Here is a 20,668-nt window from a genome sequence, read left to right as displayed (position 1 = left end):
ATTTGGTCACACTGGCGGGTAGTGCGGAAATAACCGGTATTTTGGTGTGTCCCAATTGGTAAAATCAGGTAAGCCAACAGCGCATCGGACCTTCTAGCATTGCGGATCGTGCGATTACAGTGCCTGTGGGGGGAGGATGCGCTGGGCCACTTCCGGACCAACAGTCATCAATCAAAGATGTCTTGAGGTCTGGGGGTGTTTATTAGCGGCTAGACAGGATCCGGCGGTCTCGGGACCGACGAAGCTTGGCGGCCTGGAACTCACCCGTTTATTGATCAGGGGGTATGGAAATAACCCCAGTTAACCGGTTTTCCGCACTACAGCAGGCCCCATATTCTTTTCTAGCCGAAAGGCAATTTTCTTGAATTAATAAATAAAGTGTGGCCCGCATTTAATCCAATTTACTGTCTCGTGTCTTTATTCCGGGGTTGGGGTGGCAAGTGGTGGTGTGGCATCAAGTTGCTTCTGACTTCTGAAAACTCTAGAAGAGTTTTCTTTTAGGGCTTTCATAAGTCAGAAGCAACTTATACAGTAAAGCAACAGTTAGGTGTGGGAGTTGTTTAAGGAGTGATTTATCATTGTTACCTGAGTTTCCATGACCAAGCAGGGATTTGAGTTCCAGTCTCCTGAGTCCTAGTCCAACACTCTGTCCACTGCAATGCACCACACCACACTTCATATACATGTATAGTCACATATGAATACAGAAACAAAATGATAAGCAGTGAGGTACAGAGGTCATGAAACAGAAATTGAGGCCTCAGCAATTTGTTTCATCCAACTAAAGGTATCTACTTAAGTTATTTGTCTTACAAATTATATAAGCAAAATCACGTTTTGTCAGTTACTCATTTTAAAAATGTGTCCATATTATGCAGCATTTTTGTTTTCAAAAATAATTTTCCATGAAGAGTATTTAAAGTTCAGAACAGTAACTACCTTTTGCTCATTTTTAATGAAATGTTTACCCTACGGCAGAGTCTTCATTGAGTTAAAAATAACAAATGCTGGCAGGAAGAACTCATGTGCTGAGAATCCTAAAAAATAAGAGCCAATAGTATTAAGCAATATGTTTGTGTAAGGGCACTTCAGGTTACTGTCTTAAATGTTTAAAGTATCTTAATTTCATATCAATCTTGTACAGTATTCAACTGAATCAGATTGCCTGTGTTGTAAACATGCATCTCTGTTTGGGTGATTTTTGCATCCCCTTCCAAATAATGCAAAAAGACTTGCTAGGAGGTGAGTGGAACCCCCTTCAGACCCGTTGACGAAGGGGGAGAATGTTTGGAATGCTTTCATTGACACTGGACTGTTATTAAATACCCCAATAAATGTTACCCCCATTTCTAAACCACGGAGAGTGGGTGCATTCTTTGAAAAAGAGTTGGAGCAAACTACTGAACCCTCACATTCAGGTTTACAAGTCAAGCTTGGGTTTACTTTCCAGTAACCAGTCACAAGGCAAGGCACACCAAAACCAAAATACACAGAAAAATCACTTGCTATGATGGACACCTTTCACCTCTGCAGAGGACAGCACCACTGCAGAAAAAGTCTGATAAATGCAGTGTCTAGTTTGATTCTAATTGTCTGATATTTGGACAAAATGCTATGGATTGCGTGGGTTTCTGTTTGGAAAAGGTTTATCTTTCTTGCTATGGAGTCTCATATGACATGATACAATTTCAACACAATTCTGTTTGTCCAAATGGAGGTACGTATAGGATGCTGGCAGAAACTGAAGTGAGTGGTTACCAAAAGTAAATAAAGACAAGCATCGCTTATCCAGATTAATGTTGGGTATTTCTTGAAATATATATAGCAGTAGGCTATAGTTGTTGAGAAGATTGGGTATTTTCTACATAATTCAAAGAAACATAAAATATTTCTTGTCCTTTTAAAAATTCACTTTAAGAGATACAATAAATGGAGCATAATAATAATAAATGGGCATGACCTATACCAATGCCAGGGTGATCGTTCTCATTATTTGGCTCTGAAGGGCAGTCACACTCTTTCTCTTGGATGTCATAAACTTTTTCTCCCCTCCTACCCATTTAAGTCCTTTGGAAAACTTTTTTCACAGGGTCAGCCCATCCCTGAAATGGGATAAGTTTCACATCTCTTGAAGTCCCTGCCAAGAGCCGTTGTTGTTGTTGTTGTTGTTGTTGTTGTTGTTGTTGTTGTTGTTGTTGTTGTTGTTGTTGTTGTTGTTGTTGTTGTTGTTGTTGTTGTCGTCGTCGTCGTCGTCGTCGTCGTCGTTGTTGTTGTTGTTGTTGTTGTTGTTGTTGTTGTTTTGTGGATAGGATCACTCCATTTTGGTTTAGTCCCAGTGTATGTGATTGCTGGGATCAAACCAAAGTGGATACCTTATGCTGTCTCTTTGCTTAAGCTGCTTAACAATCTCAAGAAATGAAAAACTTCCTTCCTGCTCACGGCAGGTAGAAGGGAAATTAACTTTTTCTTTTATTTTTAATTGTTGCTAATGCTTTTTAAGAACTCTTTAAAATTAGAATTTTATTAGCAGCAATTAAAAAGCAATAGAAAACTTACTCTCTCTTCCTCTCTGTAAGGAAGTGAAAGCTTCCTTCCTCTGGAAGGAAGCTTTTAATATCTCATGATAGTTAAGCAGTTTAAGGCTTAAGCAATGGAGGAGATAGGAGGGGGATTCCCCCCCCCTTTAAAGGGAACGAAGATCCATCTAGCTCATGGTAAATATTACTCTATTCACTACACAACAATGGGTTTTTAGGTTGTGTAAAATAAATCAAGCTCTGTACCCATTCCTTCAGATGTCTGATCTGACCATGGTAACATATGTCTTAGTTACATCTCATCTGGATTACTGCATTGCAATCTTCATGGGGCGACCTTTGAAGAGAGTTTGGAAATTTCAGTAATTTAAAATACTGCAGCCAGACAGTTGATTGTTAGGGAGAGTATGTAACTCTCTTATTACAAAAGTTTCACTGGCTACCAGTCTGTTTCCAGGCTCAATTCAAAGTGCTGGTTGTAACCCATAAAGCTCTATGTGGCTTGGCTCCAGGCTTTTTGAAGGATCATATCACTGCATATGAGCCTACTTGGCTTTTAAGATCGTCCGGAGAGGCCCTTCTCTCAGCTTCTCAAGCTTCTCAAGCTCGTTTGATGAGGACACAAGGGAGGGCCTTCTCAGTGGCTGCTCCTAGTCTTTGGAATGCACTGCCCTGAGAAGATAGGTTGCCCCCCTTGCCCTTGTCCATCCATTGTCAGGCAAAGACCTCCCTTTTCAGGTGGACTTATAAGGTATATGTGGGGCTCTAGGAAACACTCTATTTATGAAACTGAGATATTTTAAGTGATTTAAAAATGTTTTTAAAATTGTTTTTAAGTTTATTTTTAATCTTGGTTAATATTTAATAGTTTTTATAGCATTTAGAACTAGTTATGATTGTACAATTTTATTGTTGTGAGACACTTTGGGTCCCCTATGGGGAGGAAGGTAGCATACAAACAAACAAACAAATTTTGTTGCATATCTGCCTGTAGCAGTGTCCTAATGCTCATATAATGTGTGATATTTCTGGCAGTAAATTGACCGCCATGTTAGAACAGATTATGTGCGTGTTGACACAATATAAGTCCTAGGAATCAGCTGAGCTAATTAAACTACAAAGTTTACAATTTTCTAAATCTATCGCTGACTTTAGAAGTCTAATGTCATTTTCTTTGTGATTCCAAAACACAGCAGCTGAAAAGTGACTGCCATATTGTCTTGTATCTTCAAAAATAAAGAGGTTAAGATAAAAGGGAAAATATGATATCAACAATTGCCATGCTTTTTCATATTGAAATGAATCGTATCATGGAAAGAGTTAGTAGCCATGGCAGATAATTATAATTAAAATACATATTAAATGAATGAATCTCATTTGGGAAAATCCATTTTGACATAGCAGTTGTTTCTTGTCAGTTCAATGAGTTGCACTCAAGAGATTTTTCTGCAGGCTATAATCTACATGCTTCAAATGCTAATTTGTTTTACACACAGCTGGTTTTCGTCTGAATGCATACAAGGTGTGATACAAGATATGCATCTGTGGATCTCTCTCTGTAAGGTTCCTCTATGGATTTGTAATTGGGTGATACTGTGCGACGTTGTGCATTTAAAAATGCAGCAGCAAGATATATATGTTACAATCCCATTTTAAGAGCTAAAATATTGTTTAAAAACTCAACTCATAAGAGCATGTGATATCAAACCAAGACAAGTAATACAGACAAGAATTTTTTGCTTTACAGCCATCATTATGTATTATAAACAATATTATGATAAGAGAACGTACAGGTGATCCAAAGCTGAATTTTAAAAAGTTTGCCACTTATTTTCAGTATATCTTCTTCCACCAGCAAGTAAGAAATAATAATAAAGAAGACATTTTTCTCAGGGCAGGGGGTTAGTTCTGTTAGGCTGTTGTAGCAAAAGGAATAGAGTCTTGTAGCACCTGAAAGACAACTGGGTTTCCTTTGTCACAAACTTTTGTGCACTTGTATCCACTTCTTCATGTGCAATAGCACCCCCCAGAGCCCAGCTGGGCTGTGGTCATGGTTAGGCACTGTTCCCTGGATTCCAAGACATCTGTTTGCCCACAGCTAGTAGGGTTGAGTTAACAACAATCTCAGTGGAAAATGGGGACGTATGTGCACACCTACACATGTGTACATGTACCCCATGTAATTTGCATATACATGTGTATGCACCTGAGCCTCCATTCCATATGTTCAAAAAGACTGTGTGCCTAGAAGCTGTGGCCTTCAGACAAATTTAAGGAACAGCATTATTCTGTGTTAGAAATGGAGTGTGAGTTAGCATACTGATTGTACAAAATGTTATCTTACTAATCTTTTGGTTTGAATATGAAGTCAGCCCAATGCATCCAGAAATTACCCTGCATTATCTCACTGTCAGATTGAGATGTATAGCTAATCATTACCTAAAACACTGAGGTGGGTAATTTCGTGGGCATAGGTTTGAAGACAAGAAACCATTTGTAGTCAGTGTGTCATTTGAAAGCAAGCATGGCCATCTGTAGTTTTTTGGTTGCTTGGCTCTTTCCACCTTGCAACTGCTGGTATACTTGGTCAGCCATTTTCCTCCAGCTCCTTGACTGGACACATCACTAAAGCTTGGATTGGGCTTCCATCTTTTGGAGTTCAAACAAGCAGCAGAATGGTTGGGAGCAGCCCACGCTGTTGCCTGCACGCTTCATTTGAAGGTATCCTAAAACACTGTGGGAAATGGACTTGGCAATTTCAAGCTATTACAGTCCTTTCTAAATTACATGACTTATACTGACTCCCATCCAAAAAATGTCCTATTAGGGCTCATGGGAGCCTAACAGAATAGCAAGGGGACATTGCAAGCCTGTGTCAAAACTTTAATCAGACTTCATGGCAGATTTCCTCTTTTATCTAATGAGGGTTGGTCACACAAAAAAGCTATGTAAACCACTATCAACAAAAGTGTGTAAATCTTAGTCCTCACGCTGTAGCTTCTGTGTCATACATAATGGTTTGTAAGACATTTTTCATGCTTGCCAGATTTTCATGACCATCAGCTTGAGTTATCTATCAACAGAAGTGCTCAATTACTATTGTTTGCATGTATTGAACACAATATTTGATTTAGACCCTGTTTCAATTATTTTTACTGCACTGTAAACTAGAAGGAATCCAGATTAGTCCATATACTGCCCTCAGTTGGTCCAAATATCACAAGGATGCCATACACACTCTCTCTGTGTGTGTGTGAGAGAGAGAGAGAGAGGGAGGGAGAGAGAGAGAGAGAGAGAAATCTCACCACAGTATTACACCTTTACAGACATTGGAACATCCTTCTGCAGCATTGCTATGGTGTATCTGGTAATGATAGATAATTTAGCAGCACCCATCCATGTAAACGGTGATTGGTACAGCATTGTTGTTTTTCCTGTACTTATTTTCCAGACCAGAATTCATTAATATTGATTCATAATGAAAAAGTAATCTCAAAGGCTTTCTTAACTGACATGCATAAATTATATTGAGATATCCATGTGACAGTGTGTGGGTGTTTGTTTTGTTTTTGGGGACTTTATTTATTGGACTTTGACACACTTGTTTCCTTTTGATAAAAATTTCACCTTGGTTTGCTTTTCTAGTTGGATATACAATGAATGATCTCATTTTTGAATGGCAAGAAAATGGTGCTGTGCAAGTAGCAGACGGGCTCACTTTGCCACAGTTTCTGTTGAAAGAAGATAAAGATCTATGTTATTGTACCAAGCATTATAACACAGGTAGGTGAAATGTTTAATCTCTTGGCAATCTAAAAGATAGCTGTTGCTCTTTAATGTGACTTTAGTATAGATGGCTTGTGACAAGACAGAAAGAGCCCCCCCCCCCTAATTATAGGCCAAAGTCTTTCCCTGCCACTCCACAAACCACCTTTGGCTGTTAATCATTAAAGCTACTCAGCCAGGTAACCAAACCTTGTAATCTCTGAGTGGCAATGAACTATAGGAGGAGAGCTGGGGTTACGTATGGGACATCATGGCTGTGATCGTTGCCCAGCAGCTGAAGAACTGATCCTCAAATGTGAGCCCTCACTAGGATTTTAGAATCAAGTAAGCCTTCTTTTTTAGACCACAGTACCTATAGAAGAGTAACTACCATTATATTTATCAAATCCATGGGCCACTTTCCACAGAAAAAAGCAATTCTGAATTAATTTACAACTTACAGACAGGTAATTAATATAACAAAGACTTTTAAATCTATAGAAACCATAATCAATACAATAAAAAGTTTGCATGTTTATATTTTATCCATGTCAACAGCCTTAGATGCTAAATTCTGCAATATGTACAGTTACCAAAAGCATCTCCATAGGCATCCCAATGTATAATGTGTTGTAGTAACTTAAAGTAGAGGTTCCCAGAGTGTAGACCAGTGGCACTAGGCTATCCCCATCCAGAATGGGGCACTGCTGGTCTACCAGTAGGCAGTCCACAGTACTATAGCCTCCTAAGTGACAGTGATCTATTTAGGGCGTCAAATACAGGTGAGCTCAAGTAAAGCTTCTAATTCCTGACATCAGCTTGTTTCGCCATCAGAGTTTTGTTTTACACACTTGTGTAATGACTTCCTGTCTGAAGTAATTTGAATACTGGTTCAAAAATTCTTTCCACTGGAACAGACCAACATCTCTTTTAATTATGTACCATGTGTTCTGAAAAGAAATGATAAGATACAGAAAGCAGTAATTTTAGCCAAACCATTTTTAGCATTGCCATAGAGATTCTGCTTCCAGAAAACAATGTCTTTCCAAAAATTTGTGTCATCTTAGAAGAAGAAGACTCTTAGAACTGCAGAGCTCTATGGATCATTGAAGGGATGCTATGGATCATTGAGTCCAGCACTTGTCAAGGAGGCACAGTGGGGAATCAAACTCCCGACCAGATATCTAAACCATTGAGCTATCCAGTAGTCATGTTTTATACCTTTTTCACAAAGAAATGTATGAGGCCTGGACTACTGCTGCTACATAGCATTACAAAATCGAACACCTTCGTGTTAATTGGGCACATCTAAGGCTGCATCACTGTTGATTAACCTGTGAAATAAACCATATGGCAGCCTTTTCAACGAGTTTCTTCATTAAATAAAATAATGAGAATACAAATGGAAAAGGAATGTCACCATGAGCTTGAGAATTTCATTCCAAAACAACCATTGAATGCTTATCTCACACATGGAGAACAATATTTTGCTTCACTTTTTAATTCCTTTTTTGCATTCAACTTGTTTTCAATGTTTGCTGTCAGGAGTGGCCTTAATATTAAGGAAAATCAGATGATTGCCTTACAGCATAATCCTATATATGTTTTCTCAGGAGGAGGTCCTACTGAGTAAAATTAGTTTATGTAGGCTTGCAGTCTGAGGCAGCTGATTTGTGTTGTCATGACATCAAATGAGTAGTTGTTTTGCTTTTTTTCCCCACTGCCATGAAAAGAAAAGAGTTCTTGTTGGCTTCTGTGCCTCAGAGACACTCCACAAAGCAAAACAAAACCCCAGGCTTGACCAGCCCTGAGTACTGAGCACTTTGATTTGGGGCAGTGGATTTCATTTGCTGCTTCACCTCAGGGAGCAAAATAGCTTGAGCTGACCTTGTTACTTTGTACAGTAACTTACACTCATCAGAAACCCAACATGGTATTTTTGAACTCTGCATAACAGAAACTCTGTGTTTGCTTCGGTACAAACCTCAGCTAGGATTTCTTTGTCCAAAACAAATTTCTCCAAAGTCACTTCTAATCATCCAGGGCTCACAAAATTGCTTGCATAAGAAGCTCTCTTGCAAATCCTGCAGGCATATCATGCGGAATATTTACTTTAAATATTTACTTTAAATAAGTAAATATTAACAACATATTTATTTTTTCACTTCTCATGCCATGAGGAACACCAAAGCAATAGATATTTCGTCGCGATGAAAACTGAGAGTACGTAAATACCCTGTTTTCCCAAAAATAAGACCTAACATGAAAATAAGCCCTAGTATGATTTTTCAGGATGCTCATAAATAAGCCCTACCCCAAAAATAAGCCCTAGTTAAGTGAAAAATCCACCATTGTGCAGCATTGTGCAGCAACCAAAAGATGACATGACTGTATTTGAATAAATGTAGATTGTCGTACATGAAAAAAAAATCCCCTGAAAATAAGCCCAGGTTGTTCACCTTAAAAATAAATGGTTAAATAACTGACTGTCTAAATTCAGAACACAAGAACATCCCTGATGGATCAGACTAAAGATCTCCCTATTCTAGCATTCTTTTTTTAAGTGCCAACTACTAACAGATGTTCTGGAAGTCATGAAAGCCTATCTATCCACTAGCACCTGTTGTTATTAGTTATATTGTGAGTTAGAGTTGTATGTCACAGGTGTCATTTTCAATATGCAGCCATGAAATAAACTAAATAAATATGCAATCGATGTACATGATGAACACATTCTAAACCGTTAGCTTAAAATGCTTTTTAAATTCCAGTTTACTTTGGGATTATTTTATTGGATTGTGTTTTGATAATCTGCTGTATCTGTTACTGCTACTTAAAATGTTACTGTTTTTTAAAAAATAGATTGCAATTTTGTTAAACTGCTGTTTTACCCACTGGTTTTTTTTAGACAGCACCGAAAGGTGAATGCCCGAAAGATTGGACAGAAGCCAGTTAAGTAAATAAGCAAGCATACAAAGAGAAATGGATATACTTTAGTCATTGCCATAGGATATCATTATATACAGACTATCAATTAAATGTCTCTGTAACCGCATCAAGCACTGCTTATAAAAGGGGAGAAGAAACACTACTAGTTCAACTAAACAGTTTTTCTCTGTTGTACACAGGCAAGTTTACCTGCATTGAAGTTCGATTCCACCTGGAAAGGCAGATGGGTTATTATCTCATTCAAATGTATATACCCAGTCTCTTGATTGTCATACTCTCCTGGGTGTCATTCTGGATCAATATGGATGCAGCTCCAGCCAGAGTTGCTTTAGGTATAACAACTGTACTTACTATGACAACACAGAGTTCAGGGTCACGGGCTTCACTCCCAAAGGTACGCACCTCTTTGTACATTTTAATTTTGGTTGCTTACGGGACATTTGGAGATTTTTTTACCATGGCATGCTCCAGCATTCATAGCCTTAAACCATGTAGTCACTGTAGCATGCATATACCAGCGCTCACTGATGGAAGGAGCAATTTTGACCTTTCAAGTTACAGAGTATTTGTGTATCAGGCAAAAACAAATGAAAAATAAAAAAATAAAGACAAAAACATTGTGGCAGTTTATGGACTAACCACTATATTTTAATGTAAGCTTTCATGGACAAGTCCACTTCTTCAGATATAAGAGTGGGGTTACCACTTCTGTTTGTACTTTTTGAACTATATCAGGTGGATGATGCAAATTTAGCTTCTCATTACAGAAGCTTGCTTTTTCTTTCTTTCTTTCTTTCTTTCTTTCTTTCTTTCTCTTTCTTTCTTTTTCTTTCTTTCTTTCTCTTTCTCTTTGATTTTTCTGCCCTAGAAGCAAAACTGGACATTAAAAAGTCAGTTCTCTAGTTTGGTCCACAAATATGAGGGACAGAGAAACTTTACTTTTGATCAGAAATGCTTCTTCTCTGGGGCGGGCAGCTCCCATCTTGATTGTCACATCTGCAAATGGCAACTGTATGGTTTGGTCTCCATGTGCCTTCTTCCAGCAAGCATCAGGCATATTGAGTGAGCATTTATCATCATGGGAATCTCATGGGGTGAATATGTGCTAACATGAGAACTGAGAGGGGAGTCTCCATTTTGAGCAGCATTTTTGCTCTGAACACTGATCACACAGTTTTTTTAAAGTAGGGACAGCTTTGAGTGACTGAGTGCTGTACTTTAGTACTTATTGCAATGCAACAGCTGTATCTATGGGGATCAGTTACAAGCTCCTGCAGATGCTGAAACCCATAATAGTGAATTCTATAAACAGCATTGCCTCTGGTTCCCTCTATTGTCCAGTTCTGGTAATTACATAATAGAAATATATAAATGCATATTGCTGGGGTTTTTTACTTAATATTTTTATTGTTTTCAGGTTGTGGATGTGAAATGATGGATACTGATTGATAGGGGGGCTACTATACAATTTAATTTGATTTAGACATCAATATTTTGCTGCTGGGGATAGCATCCTTAGAGTCATGGGAAATGGCTGAAGTCCCATCAAATATCTTAGGTAAAGCTCTGGACTTGGAGAGGGAGATTTGATCATTTTCTTGGCCAATATTTTTTGTGGTGGCTACTTTTTTGAGGCAGAAATTCCAAACTCATGAAGAAGAGAGAAAGGTGTATGTTGGAGACGTGGCTGCTGGGAAGGAAACACTGCATAGACCAGGAGTCTCAAACTCAATTTACCTGGGGGCCGCTGGAGGCAGAGTCTGGGTGAGGCTGGGCCAATCAGATTTTTTGCCAAGTAGAGCAAGAGCCCGAGGAAGCTGCCCAGAAGTTTCCTTACTCTGGCAGGGGCTCCGAGGAGGAGGAGGAAGAGGAAGGGCACGTGAGCCCTCATCGCCGGCCATGACCCCCTCCAACTCCTTCTTTACTTGATTATATATATATATATTTATATTGATTTATTTTATGTTGTAAGCGTCCCCGAGTAGACATGGTCTAGAGGGGCGGGGTATAAATTTAATAAATAAATAAATAAATAAATAAATAAATAAATAAATAAATAAATAAATACATACATACATACATACATACATACATACATACATACATACATACATACATACATACATACATTTACTACCACCACTACCACCAGCAGCAGGATGAAGAAGCAGAGAAGGGAGGGAGTGCCAGAGACTGCCTAGCTGGGGGGGCACGACATTAAATTTTTTTAAAAATCACAGAATTTGCCTTGCCAAAGGAGAAAAGCCCCCACCAGTACCCACAAAATTAAACAGAATGGGATAGGGGCCCGCACAGGTGCGTGTGCACGTGCACACGCACACAAATACACACACGGAGACCAGCAACCTTCCTCGGAGGGCCCCCCCTCAAAAAAAGGCACACTCAGCAGCAACAGCTACCCCCACCATGACAGAGGAGCAAACTTTGTGAGGCAAGCCCAGGCAGCTTCCAGAACCAAGGCGGCTGAAGCAGGACGAAGAGGAGGAGGAGGAAGCACTGCTGGGTGCTGAGGCAGCCGCTGGCCGGGCTGGTGCTGGGGGTGCCGAGAGAGAAAGAGAGCTACAGAGCCGCTTCCCTGGAAGAGGCGGCGGCGGCAGCTGCTGTTGGCGGCTTGGAGGCACTCTTCAAGGACGGGCCTGGAGCAAGTTCCGCTCTCAGGCATCTCTCGGTGGCAGCTCAGGCACTCGGGGAAAAGGGCCAGCAGTGCGCCTTGCTTGCCAGCTCTCACCCAAGACAGCGCCTCTTGCACCCTCCATCCAGAACTACAGCCTGCCAGCTGGCAGGCAGGTAGGTTGGCTGGCAGGCTACAGTTCTGGATGGAGGGTGCAAGAGGTGCTGTCTTGGGAGAGAGCCGGCAAGCGAGGCGAGGCTTTTTTTTTTTTTTTTACTATTTACAGCAGAGGACATGTGGCCGCTTCAGCAGGGCAGGCAAGGCGGTGGCCACAAACTATCATCTGGTGGGCTGCAAATGGCCTGCAGGCCGCATGTTTGAGACCCCTGGCATAGACCATGGATTCATGCCTTCTCAGAGTGACACCAGACAATCAAATTAGCATGTGATTAGAACTGGAGTTCCCTGGAAAAATAAAGATGTCTGTTTATCCTAGCATGAGTATGCTTCACTATGCATTTTGCAACCTAGCTCATATTTATTTTGTGATTGGTCACTAGAAGTCAACACTGACTTAATTGACAAATCTGATTGCTTTGGAATGGAGCTCAGAGTAAATGAAAAATGCTATACGAGGAGAAAAGGAGAGGAGAAAATATTCATTTCCTTTCCCATACAGTTTAAACATCAGGCTGCAACCCACTCTTCAATAGGGAGGTGTATGCAGACCAGCCTTTGAGTTGGTCTCAATTAATTCTAGATGAAATTGGACAAAAAAACAACAACCCAACCCATTATGCGGAGCAGGAAAACAAAACAAAACATGTACTTCCTGTAATTTCTGCCCTGCTAGGCTGGATAGCTCAGTGATTTAGGTATCAGGTAGGGGTTCAATTTCCCAGTGTGCCTCTTATGAGTATAACCAGCCTGTATCACCTTGGGCAAGCTGCATAGTCCCAGATGCCCCCAGAAGAAGGGAATAATAAACCACTTCCAAGTATTCTTTATCTGGAAAATTGACAGCACATGATTATTATTTATTAACAAGGGCCCAGCAGGACTTTAGATAGATCAGAGGATCTAGTATCAGAGTTCTATGTCCTCTGCACTGATAGGCTTAGTTTTTAATGAGCTTACAGTTATAATACTTAACAATAAAACATGTCATACTTTGAAAATACTTAAGTTTAGCTACAAATTATTACATAACTGTACATATTCCTTTGGAACAGGCTTGACACTCTCTTTATAGGGCTATCCATTATATACTTTTATTTCATTTTATACAGAATATTTTTGTCGCTTGCGTTACCATAATGTGTATATCCAGGTCTTATCATTTCCTGTAGCTCACAGAGTGACAGCATCCCTGGAGGCATCACCAGATACCACTTATTTGATTGCTATTTGAAAGTCAAATTCTATTTTCTCTTACTTTGAACAGTGAAAGATAACATAACTGAGAACAGAAAGTGAAGAGAAGATAAACAGAATCTATTGTTTGTTTGTTTGTTTGTTTGTTTGTTACATGTTATTCCACTTTTCTGTTTAAAATTAGCAGTGAAAGTAGCTGACAGAAAACAGACAAATGAAACAAATCGCCCCAGAATTCAAATGTCAAATCTGTTAAACTCATAACAAAAATTAAAAACGGTTTAAATGTCAGACTGAAAAGCAGTCGCACACACACACACACACACACACACAGAGAGAGAGAGAGAGAGAGAGAGAGAGAGATGTATTGAATCTAGATTCTGGTCTCCATTTCAGTAAAATCATTGAATGAATTTCTGAATGGTCACTCAATATTTAAGTAAATCATATTGGTTCAAAAGATTTGTGCTAGAAACTGGACTTGTGCTGCTGTTTGTGCTCCAAGTCAGCTATGCAGGTATTGTTTTTAACCCAGGCTTTTCCTTTTTTGATTATGATATGTTGACAAATTTCATTGGATCCAGTCATTAATTTGAAAACATGAATGTATATACAGTATGCAAAACATAGGTATATGTAGCAGGAGACCCACCAACTTTAATGGGGCTGATTCTCAGGAAAATATTGTATACCTACAACTGCAGACTGAAGCAAATTCATGAGATGAAATTTTTTCCCATCCTGTCCCCCCCGTACAATCACCGGCACCCTTTTTTAAAAAAACCTTTAAAGTCAATAGACACTCCTAAACAATGTGGAAAGAACATGGAGGGTTGATGGAGAAGGGAGATGAAAGTGGCCACAGAACTTCTATCTTTAATAGTTGTGTAAAAGAGAAAATTTAACTTTGCTGTGTATCACCCTAAGCATTTTATATGCAACAGCACAGAATGTCTTCAGATAGATCTTTAGTGTAAAGAATTATTCATCAAATGTTTCTTCTAGGAGGAATATAGATTTGTCTTTTGCCCTTTTTGATATTGCTAACTTCCATTTTGCTGTAAAAAATTCATTTCTCTGCCTCAGACCATCAGAGACACTAAACTTCCCATCTGTGTTTCTAATACCAGTAATCCTCTGCTCTTTGCTATGCATAGGTATCATACGTCAAGGCTATTGACATCTGGATGGCTGTTTGCCTGCTTTTTGTATTCTCGGCACTTCTGGAATATGCAGCTGTAAACTTTGTGTCAAGACAGCATAAAGAATTGTTGAGATTTCACCGAAAGAGGAAGAAGAACAAGGTAAATATGACAAGTGCAGGTTAGAGGAACATGGGCAGCCCAAGGGCTTTCTGCTTTGTAACAATGGCGTACTGTTTAAAATGTGTCTGTCCAAAGAACATATTAACACAAGATGACATATTGTCTTTTGCATAGGGTCAGCAAAAGGCCTCTGCAATTCACAAATCCCACTGAAACCTCCAGAGTAAGGATTAAAAGGGATTTAAGTGGAGAGACATGAAGAAGCTTTCTGCACACAGTTTAATTTTCCCAGCTGAAAATACTAGCAGATAGCCCCTTAATAATGGAAATTGCTGATATGTGTTACAATAATTTCTTACAGTGGTCAGATAGAAGACCTTTATGAATGTAGTCAGGGTTTTTCTAAATTAACAAACACCAACAACACCAAGACATCTATAGGGTTGTGTGTTTTTTTAAAAGTATATTGTTGCCACTTTTCTGTTCTAGAGAGACAAGGAAAAAAAAATTCAGGCCAAGTAGGCAGGCATTGCAAGTATTTAGAACTGGATGCCAGATGTCGATTTACAAATTTGAGGGGCATTAATCTTTGATTCATAACCTCCTTTAAATAGTTGCGCAATAACCAGAAAATAGAACCATGTGCTGCTCAAGAAATAACCGAAGTGTTAGGATAAAATTTCCCAAACATGGCTGTGTCATAGGAAAGAAAGGTGCCTGAAATTGATCCTTCAGAGAGAGAGAAAATGGAGCAGAAAGGGAAGAAGAATTCATTTTTGCTTGTACAGTGAATTTTGTAGCTGTTATTCGTGAAACAAGACTGTGCAAGAAGGTTTGGCCCCAAGAAAAATTCCTGTCCAAATGTGTTGCTCATATTACGCATGATAGTGCGTTCTCATTTTAAAATCTCCACTAGGAGACATAACCCTTCTTTTTAGATATTTTGCTGTTTTACACTTTGGTGCTGTCTCTCCCCCACTTTTATGCTTTGACAGAAATGTCTGGCAGGATGCCAAGTTAGCTGGGGCTGAACAGAGCCTGAGAAACGGGGAGAAAACAGACAGATCGATGTGCCAACTTAGATGTGTGTGGGGGGGAGAGAGAAGGAAAACGACTAGATGAGCCTGCATGACTTTCTTTCCAGCAGCTTCTTGTGGCTGATGAGGTCTGTTGGACACAAGTGACTAATGGAATGAGGAATGTGATACCCTTATATTTTGAGACTGACATTTTTCTTTCTTGCCAGTCAACTACAGAAAAACATTTCAGGCACAGGACGCTTGAGACGTCTTTGTTTCTTCCCTGTTACAAAGAGTTAATTACCAGTTTTCATTTCAATACAAGATGGGATACAATTTTAAATACATGTACACTGAGAAGTTTTATAGGCTTATGAGGTTGGAGATGACCCAGTCAATGTATTTAACACCACTACCAGATGGCTTTCCATCATCCAGATTATGACTGTTCCAGAATCCACAGAATTGAGAGCCTTTACCCTACTGAAATATCTATGTAAGACAAATAGATTTCAGCAAACCTTAGTCAAATCGTTTAACCACTTCTGTTTTTAAAAGCTATGGATATTCTGTTTGGTAGACCAACTAGGGACTTGAATTTCATTAATACTCTGCAGCATCCTACTCTGCTTTTCCCATTCCCTTTACCCTCAGATAATTGTAAACGTTACTGCTTACTTTATGCCTCTTCTGGTAGTGTTTGCATAGTTGCTAGCTCTTGAGCTCTGGGTTTTAACTCCCTTTTCCTCAATATGTAGTGAAAGTAGAGGGGAAAAACAGAAAAGAAAAAAAATGGCCGTTCAGTGTTATCTAATCAGGATTTTAGCAGCAAGAGTGTAGATGAATCGATTTAGTATTATTTATTTCCATTAATTAATATCAGAAACAACACTTTAAAATGGGGTGAGTAAAGTGAACACCTGTAGAAGCTGGTAGACCGCAACTCCAATCATTCGCCATCGGCTATGCGAGTGAGGGCTGATGATATATACAGTAGAGCAGCATCTGAAAGGATATATTTTTGCCAGATCCTGATTTAAATGTCTCACAGGAATTATCTGTTAAGCACAGAATCAAATTTCAGATACAACAGTACTAAATCTTGTAGGTGAAGTGTGGTGAGGAACAATATGGGGGGTGTGCATGTGAATTTGGAAATATTCTGATAGTTTTGAATACATCCAAATGTGAATTCGATAGCTCTGAATATCTAATAATAATTCCTAATATTCGGAGTCCCATTTACTCCTATAATTACAAAGCAAAAGGCTTGGTTTCTGCTTACTAAAGGAAGAAATGAAAATGAAACCTACTTCTCAATAATCCCAGAGTTATCTCTTAAGAAATGAAATTTAAAGACACTCTGGCACCAAGGTTAGCGGAGCCAGAGAACTCAGTGTCTTCTGAATGAGATTGCCATGGGTTTCCCCAGGGAGGGGCTGGGATGAGAACAAATAAGTCATGTCTGTCTACACCTATAAAATCTAGAAGCAGGCACAGACAGTGGGACTGCTGTTTTGCTCACCAACTACAGTGGTACCTCAACTTACGAATGTCTCCACTTGCAAACGATCCGAGTTACGAATGGCTCCATTCGCAAAAATTTGCTTCGACTTGCAAACAGAGCCTTGACTTACAAACAAAAAAGAGGAAAAAAACCCTTTCCTGCCCTTTTTTTTACCTAAGTTTTGGAAGCATTGTAGAAAAGGCATTTCACAATACCTTTCAAGAAATGATTTTCAGTAAATTCATACTTATGAGCTGGATCTAAAGATATCTGCGATGAATAAAACTAAAATTTGCACCCATTGTGTCCTTTAAGAAGCACATACAAGACAGTGCAGGGAGCAAGTTGGAGATATATCATACATAATTGATACTTATGGATATTGCTTTGCTTGTTGACATTTCCACTTTAAAAGAGGCAAGCATGCATACTAATTTTGCACTCGGGCTGGGGAAAACCCCAGTTTGGTCAAAAACTATATTTCAATAGTTTTTATTTACTTTTCAGAAGCCTTAATTTTTTAACTGAAGTTCTAAATGCCAATACTATTTCATTTTTCAGTGTCCAAATAAATTGGTGTACTGGGTTGATTATATCTTTTTCTCCATTGATAATCATATCTCCCCCCCTTTTTTTCTTTTGTGCTCCACCTTCCATTTTCATGGAAGTTTAATAAGGGAATGCTTGATGGAAATGAATTGAGTGAATCCTTGCAGCACAGCATTGGCTTGAGAAGTGCAGAGCTCACAGACGGGACCTTGGCTCAAATCTACAATATAAATTTAAGGGTAAACTATGTAGAGGATGTCCCATTTGTCATAACATGATACTCGGTCATTTATAAAGGCCCAGTCCATTTGTCTCAACTAACATATTCTGTGTGAACTCTGTTAATTTCCATACTACTTCCATGTAATGATAAACATGCACTCTTAAGGTGCATACTTATTTCACAAAGGGATTAAAATTGATTGCTTTCTAACACAGAATTTATATTCCATTGTCCTCAACAGCAAGGTGTGGTTTAAAAACTAACACAATGTGGCTGCAATCTTACATCTGTTTACTTGGTAGTAAGTACTAGGTATAACTTAATCTTTTTGCTATAATAATTATCTTTTTCAACTGAGAAAAACCCGCTCACATGTCCATTTTTTTCCTATGGAAAAATGTAATAAATAGCTTTAGAAAGTGTTTGGGCTCCCACATCAAGTCCCACCACTTGTGTGTAGAAATCTCTAGCACCACACAAAGATTACTGATTCACATTGCCATGAGTTGCAGAAGACACTGCCATCTGATCTTGAATAGGGTAGCCACCAGAAATCACTATGCTTAGAAGGCAACTCCAATGTCTACATTGGGTGGAATCTACCTTTAAAACAATTTCATCTGAAATATTTCCCCTATAGAAGTAGGTAGTTTGATTCACTGCTACATCATCTGAGTGGCAAGCAGATAAGATCAGTGTCAGTAATAGCAGTTCCTGTGTTGTGCTCAAGAAAAAGACAGCTCAATAAGGAATATTAAGAATAACAAAATAGGCAATGTCTTCAAATTGGATATTGAAATCACAATATGATTTTGATAATGGTGTCTTCAATAGAGCACAAGTGTGCAGCTTGTGGACCAGAGTCCCCATCATGCTTCACTACTGGTTATACAAGTGAGGGTTAGTAGGAAAGCCAGTCCTATGACATCTGGAGGAAGCAAGTTACCTAAATTGGTATCAACACATGGTAAAATTATAGTTTAGTAGACTTATTCTGTGTTAATAAGACCAATACATTTTTAATTTGTTGTCCAAGTGCACTCAGTCTAAGGCTTTAGGTATGAATAACTGTACTATTTCCCAGTAATATTTTCCAGGATTGGAAGTAAAACCAAGACTTATTTTTCTTTTAAAATTGATACAAATCATTGGTACAAATCATGTCATTAACATTTCCATCTTATTATCATTTTGTATTTTTGTTATTCTTCATCTTTGTTAGTTAGCAGTCTATAGTTTGTTCATTCCTTTTGGTTTGTCTAGAAGGGCAGCAGGAACTGTAGCAAAAGCAGGCCAGTCATGTTTTTTGTTTAACAGAGAAAAACATTGCTTCTGTTCAGGTTACATTCTTTTTGAATTGTTTTGGCTCCATCTGCAGGTTTTGAAAATAATTTTCTGCTGGCCTTAGATTTTATTTGAATACTGGATGTTCACTATTTTTAATTCAGTTTAAGGGTAGACTGGGCATCTAGTTTAGAAAAAGGTAAGCAAAGCAAGGCAAAGTATGCTGCTAATATACCACCCATGGTGCCTAAAGATCTCTCTGGGCAGTCTACAGTTTAATTATTCAGGCTAAACACTGCCCCCACCTCCACCCCAGAAAGATGTACAGTAGTGCCTTGACTTAGAAATGTCCCATACCTATGAACATTTTGACTTACGAACGCAAAATTTTGCTTAGACTTGCAAGCGAAGCTTCGCCAGAAGAACAGAAAAAGGCAGAGGAAAAAGGTGGAAAATTCAAACTGTTGGTGGTGAAGAGGCTGCTTCTTTGTAGCTCTTTTGCCCCGACGGTTAGGAAAAGGGAGGCTGAGCCTCCCAGGCTTCCACCACTGCTGCTGCCGCCGCTGGGAGGCGAGCCGCCAGATCATCCCGGCTGGGCTCAGCCTCCCAGGCTTCCAGCGCTGCCATGTCCACTGCTGCCAGAGGCCTCCTGGGATTCCCCGCTACTGCAACCTCCACCTCCGGAGGGCTCCCGGGGTTCCCTGCCGCCATGACTGCTGCCACTGGAGGCCTCCTGGGCTTCCCTGCTGCCGTGACTGCCATCGCTGGAGGCTTCCCTGCCGCTGCGACTGCCGCCGGAGACCTCTCGGGCTTCACTGCCACTGCAACCACCACCACCGGAGGCCTCCCAGTCATGCCGGGAGGCCACTGGTGGTGGCGGTCACGGTGGTGGGGAACCCTAGGAGGTCTTCGATGGCGGTGGGGAACCCTGGGAAGTCTCCAGCAGTGGCGGTTGTGGCAGCGGGGAAGCCCAGGAGGCTTTGGAGGCTTCGGACTGGTAAGGTGTTGCTTTTTCCTTTTTAAAAAGTTGCTCTGGGTGGGTTTTGGAGGGTAGGTTTGGGTTGGGAGTGTTATGTTTTTGTGTTGTTTTTTTGCTCCAATGTTTATTTTTGGATTTGTGGGATTTTTTTTTGCAGTCCTAGGATGGGACTTGATCTGTTCATTTTTATTTTTTATCTTGGTGTTTTTTTTAAATGCTGGAACAGATTAATCCCATTCCCATGCATTTCAATGGGAAATGGTGCTTCGACTTACAAGCATTTCGACCTATTAACACCATTCTGTTACAGATTAAGTTCATAATTCGAGGCACCACTGTACTCAAATTACCAGGTTGGGAAGGATGGAAGACTGAGTCAGCCTCGAACCAGCTATCTGAGCCTCTCAAGGTCAAACTCAGGTTATGAGCAGAGTCTTGACTGAAGTACTGCAGTTTAACCATGAGGCTCATCAAAAGCACTATAAAATCTCTTTAAAAGAGCACTCCTTTAAATTTAACCACGGTACACTTTCTCTGGGCACCCTAGGAAAATAAATAATATGTTGATTTTTCTTTTCTTGAAAA

General features: G+C 39.6%; 1 protein-coding gene across 3 annotated transcripts in view; it reads left to right on the top strand.

Moving 5' to 3' along the window:
* GLRA3 (glycine receptor alpha 3) overlaps positions 1-20,668 on the top strand; it is a 141,227-nt gene that overhangs the window by 106,726 nt on the left and 13,833 nt on the right. For 2 of the 3 annotated variants that reach the window (XM_020803522.3, XM_078393878.1), the window contains 3 exons: positions 6,183-6,320; positions 9,431-9,645; positions 14,415-14,561. In XM_020803522.3, coding sequence (XP_020659181.1) covers positions 6,183-6,320; positions 9,431-9,645; positions 14,415-14,561 — 500 coding nt within the window. Of the gene's footprint in view, positions 1-6,182; positions 6,321-9,430; positions 9,646-14,414; positions 14,562-17,725; positions 17,837-20,668 lie in introns of all 3 variants that reach the window. The other variant, XM_073001442.2, reaches the window with a different exon arrangement.

This window comes from Pogona vitticeps, chromosome 5 (genome assembly GCF_051106095.1).
Source record: "Pogona vitticeps strain Pit_001003342236 chromosome 5, PviZW2.1, whole genome shotgun sequence".
Taxonomy (NCBI): Eukaryota; Metazoa; Chordata; class Lepidosauria; order Squamata; family Agamidae; genus Pogona; species Pogona vitticeps.
Note: the sequence above shows the minus strand (reverse complement) of the source record. Positions and strands in the feature narration are given on the sequence as shown.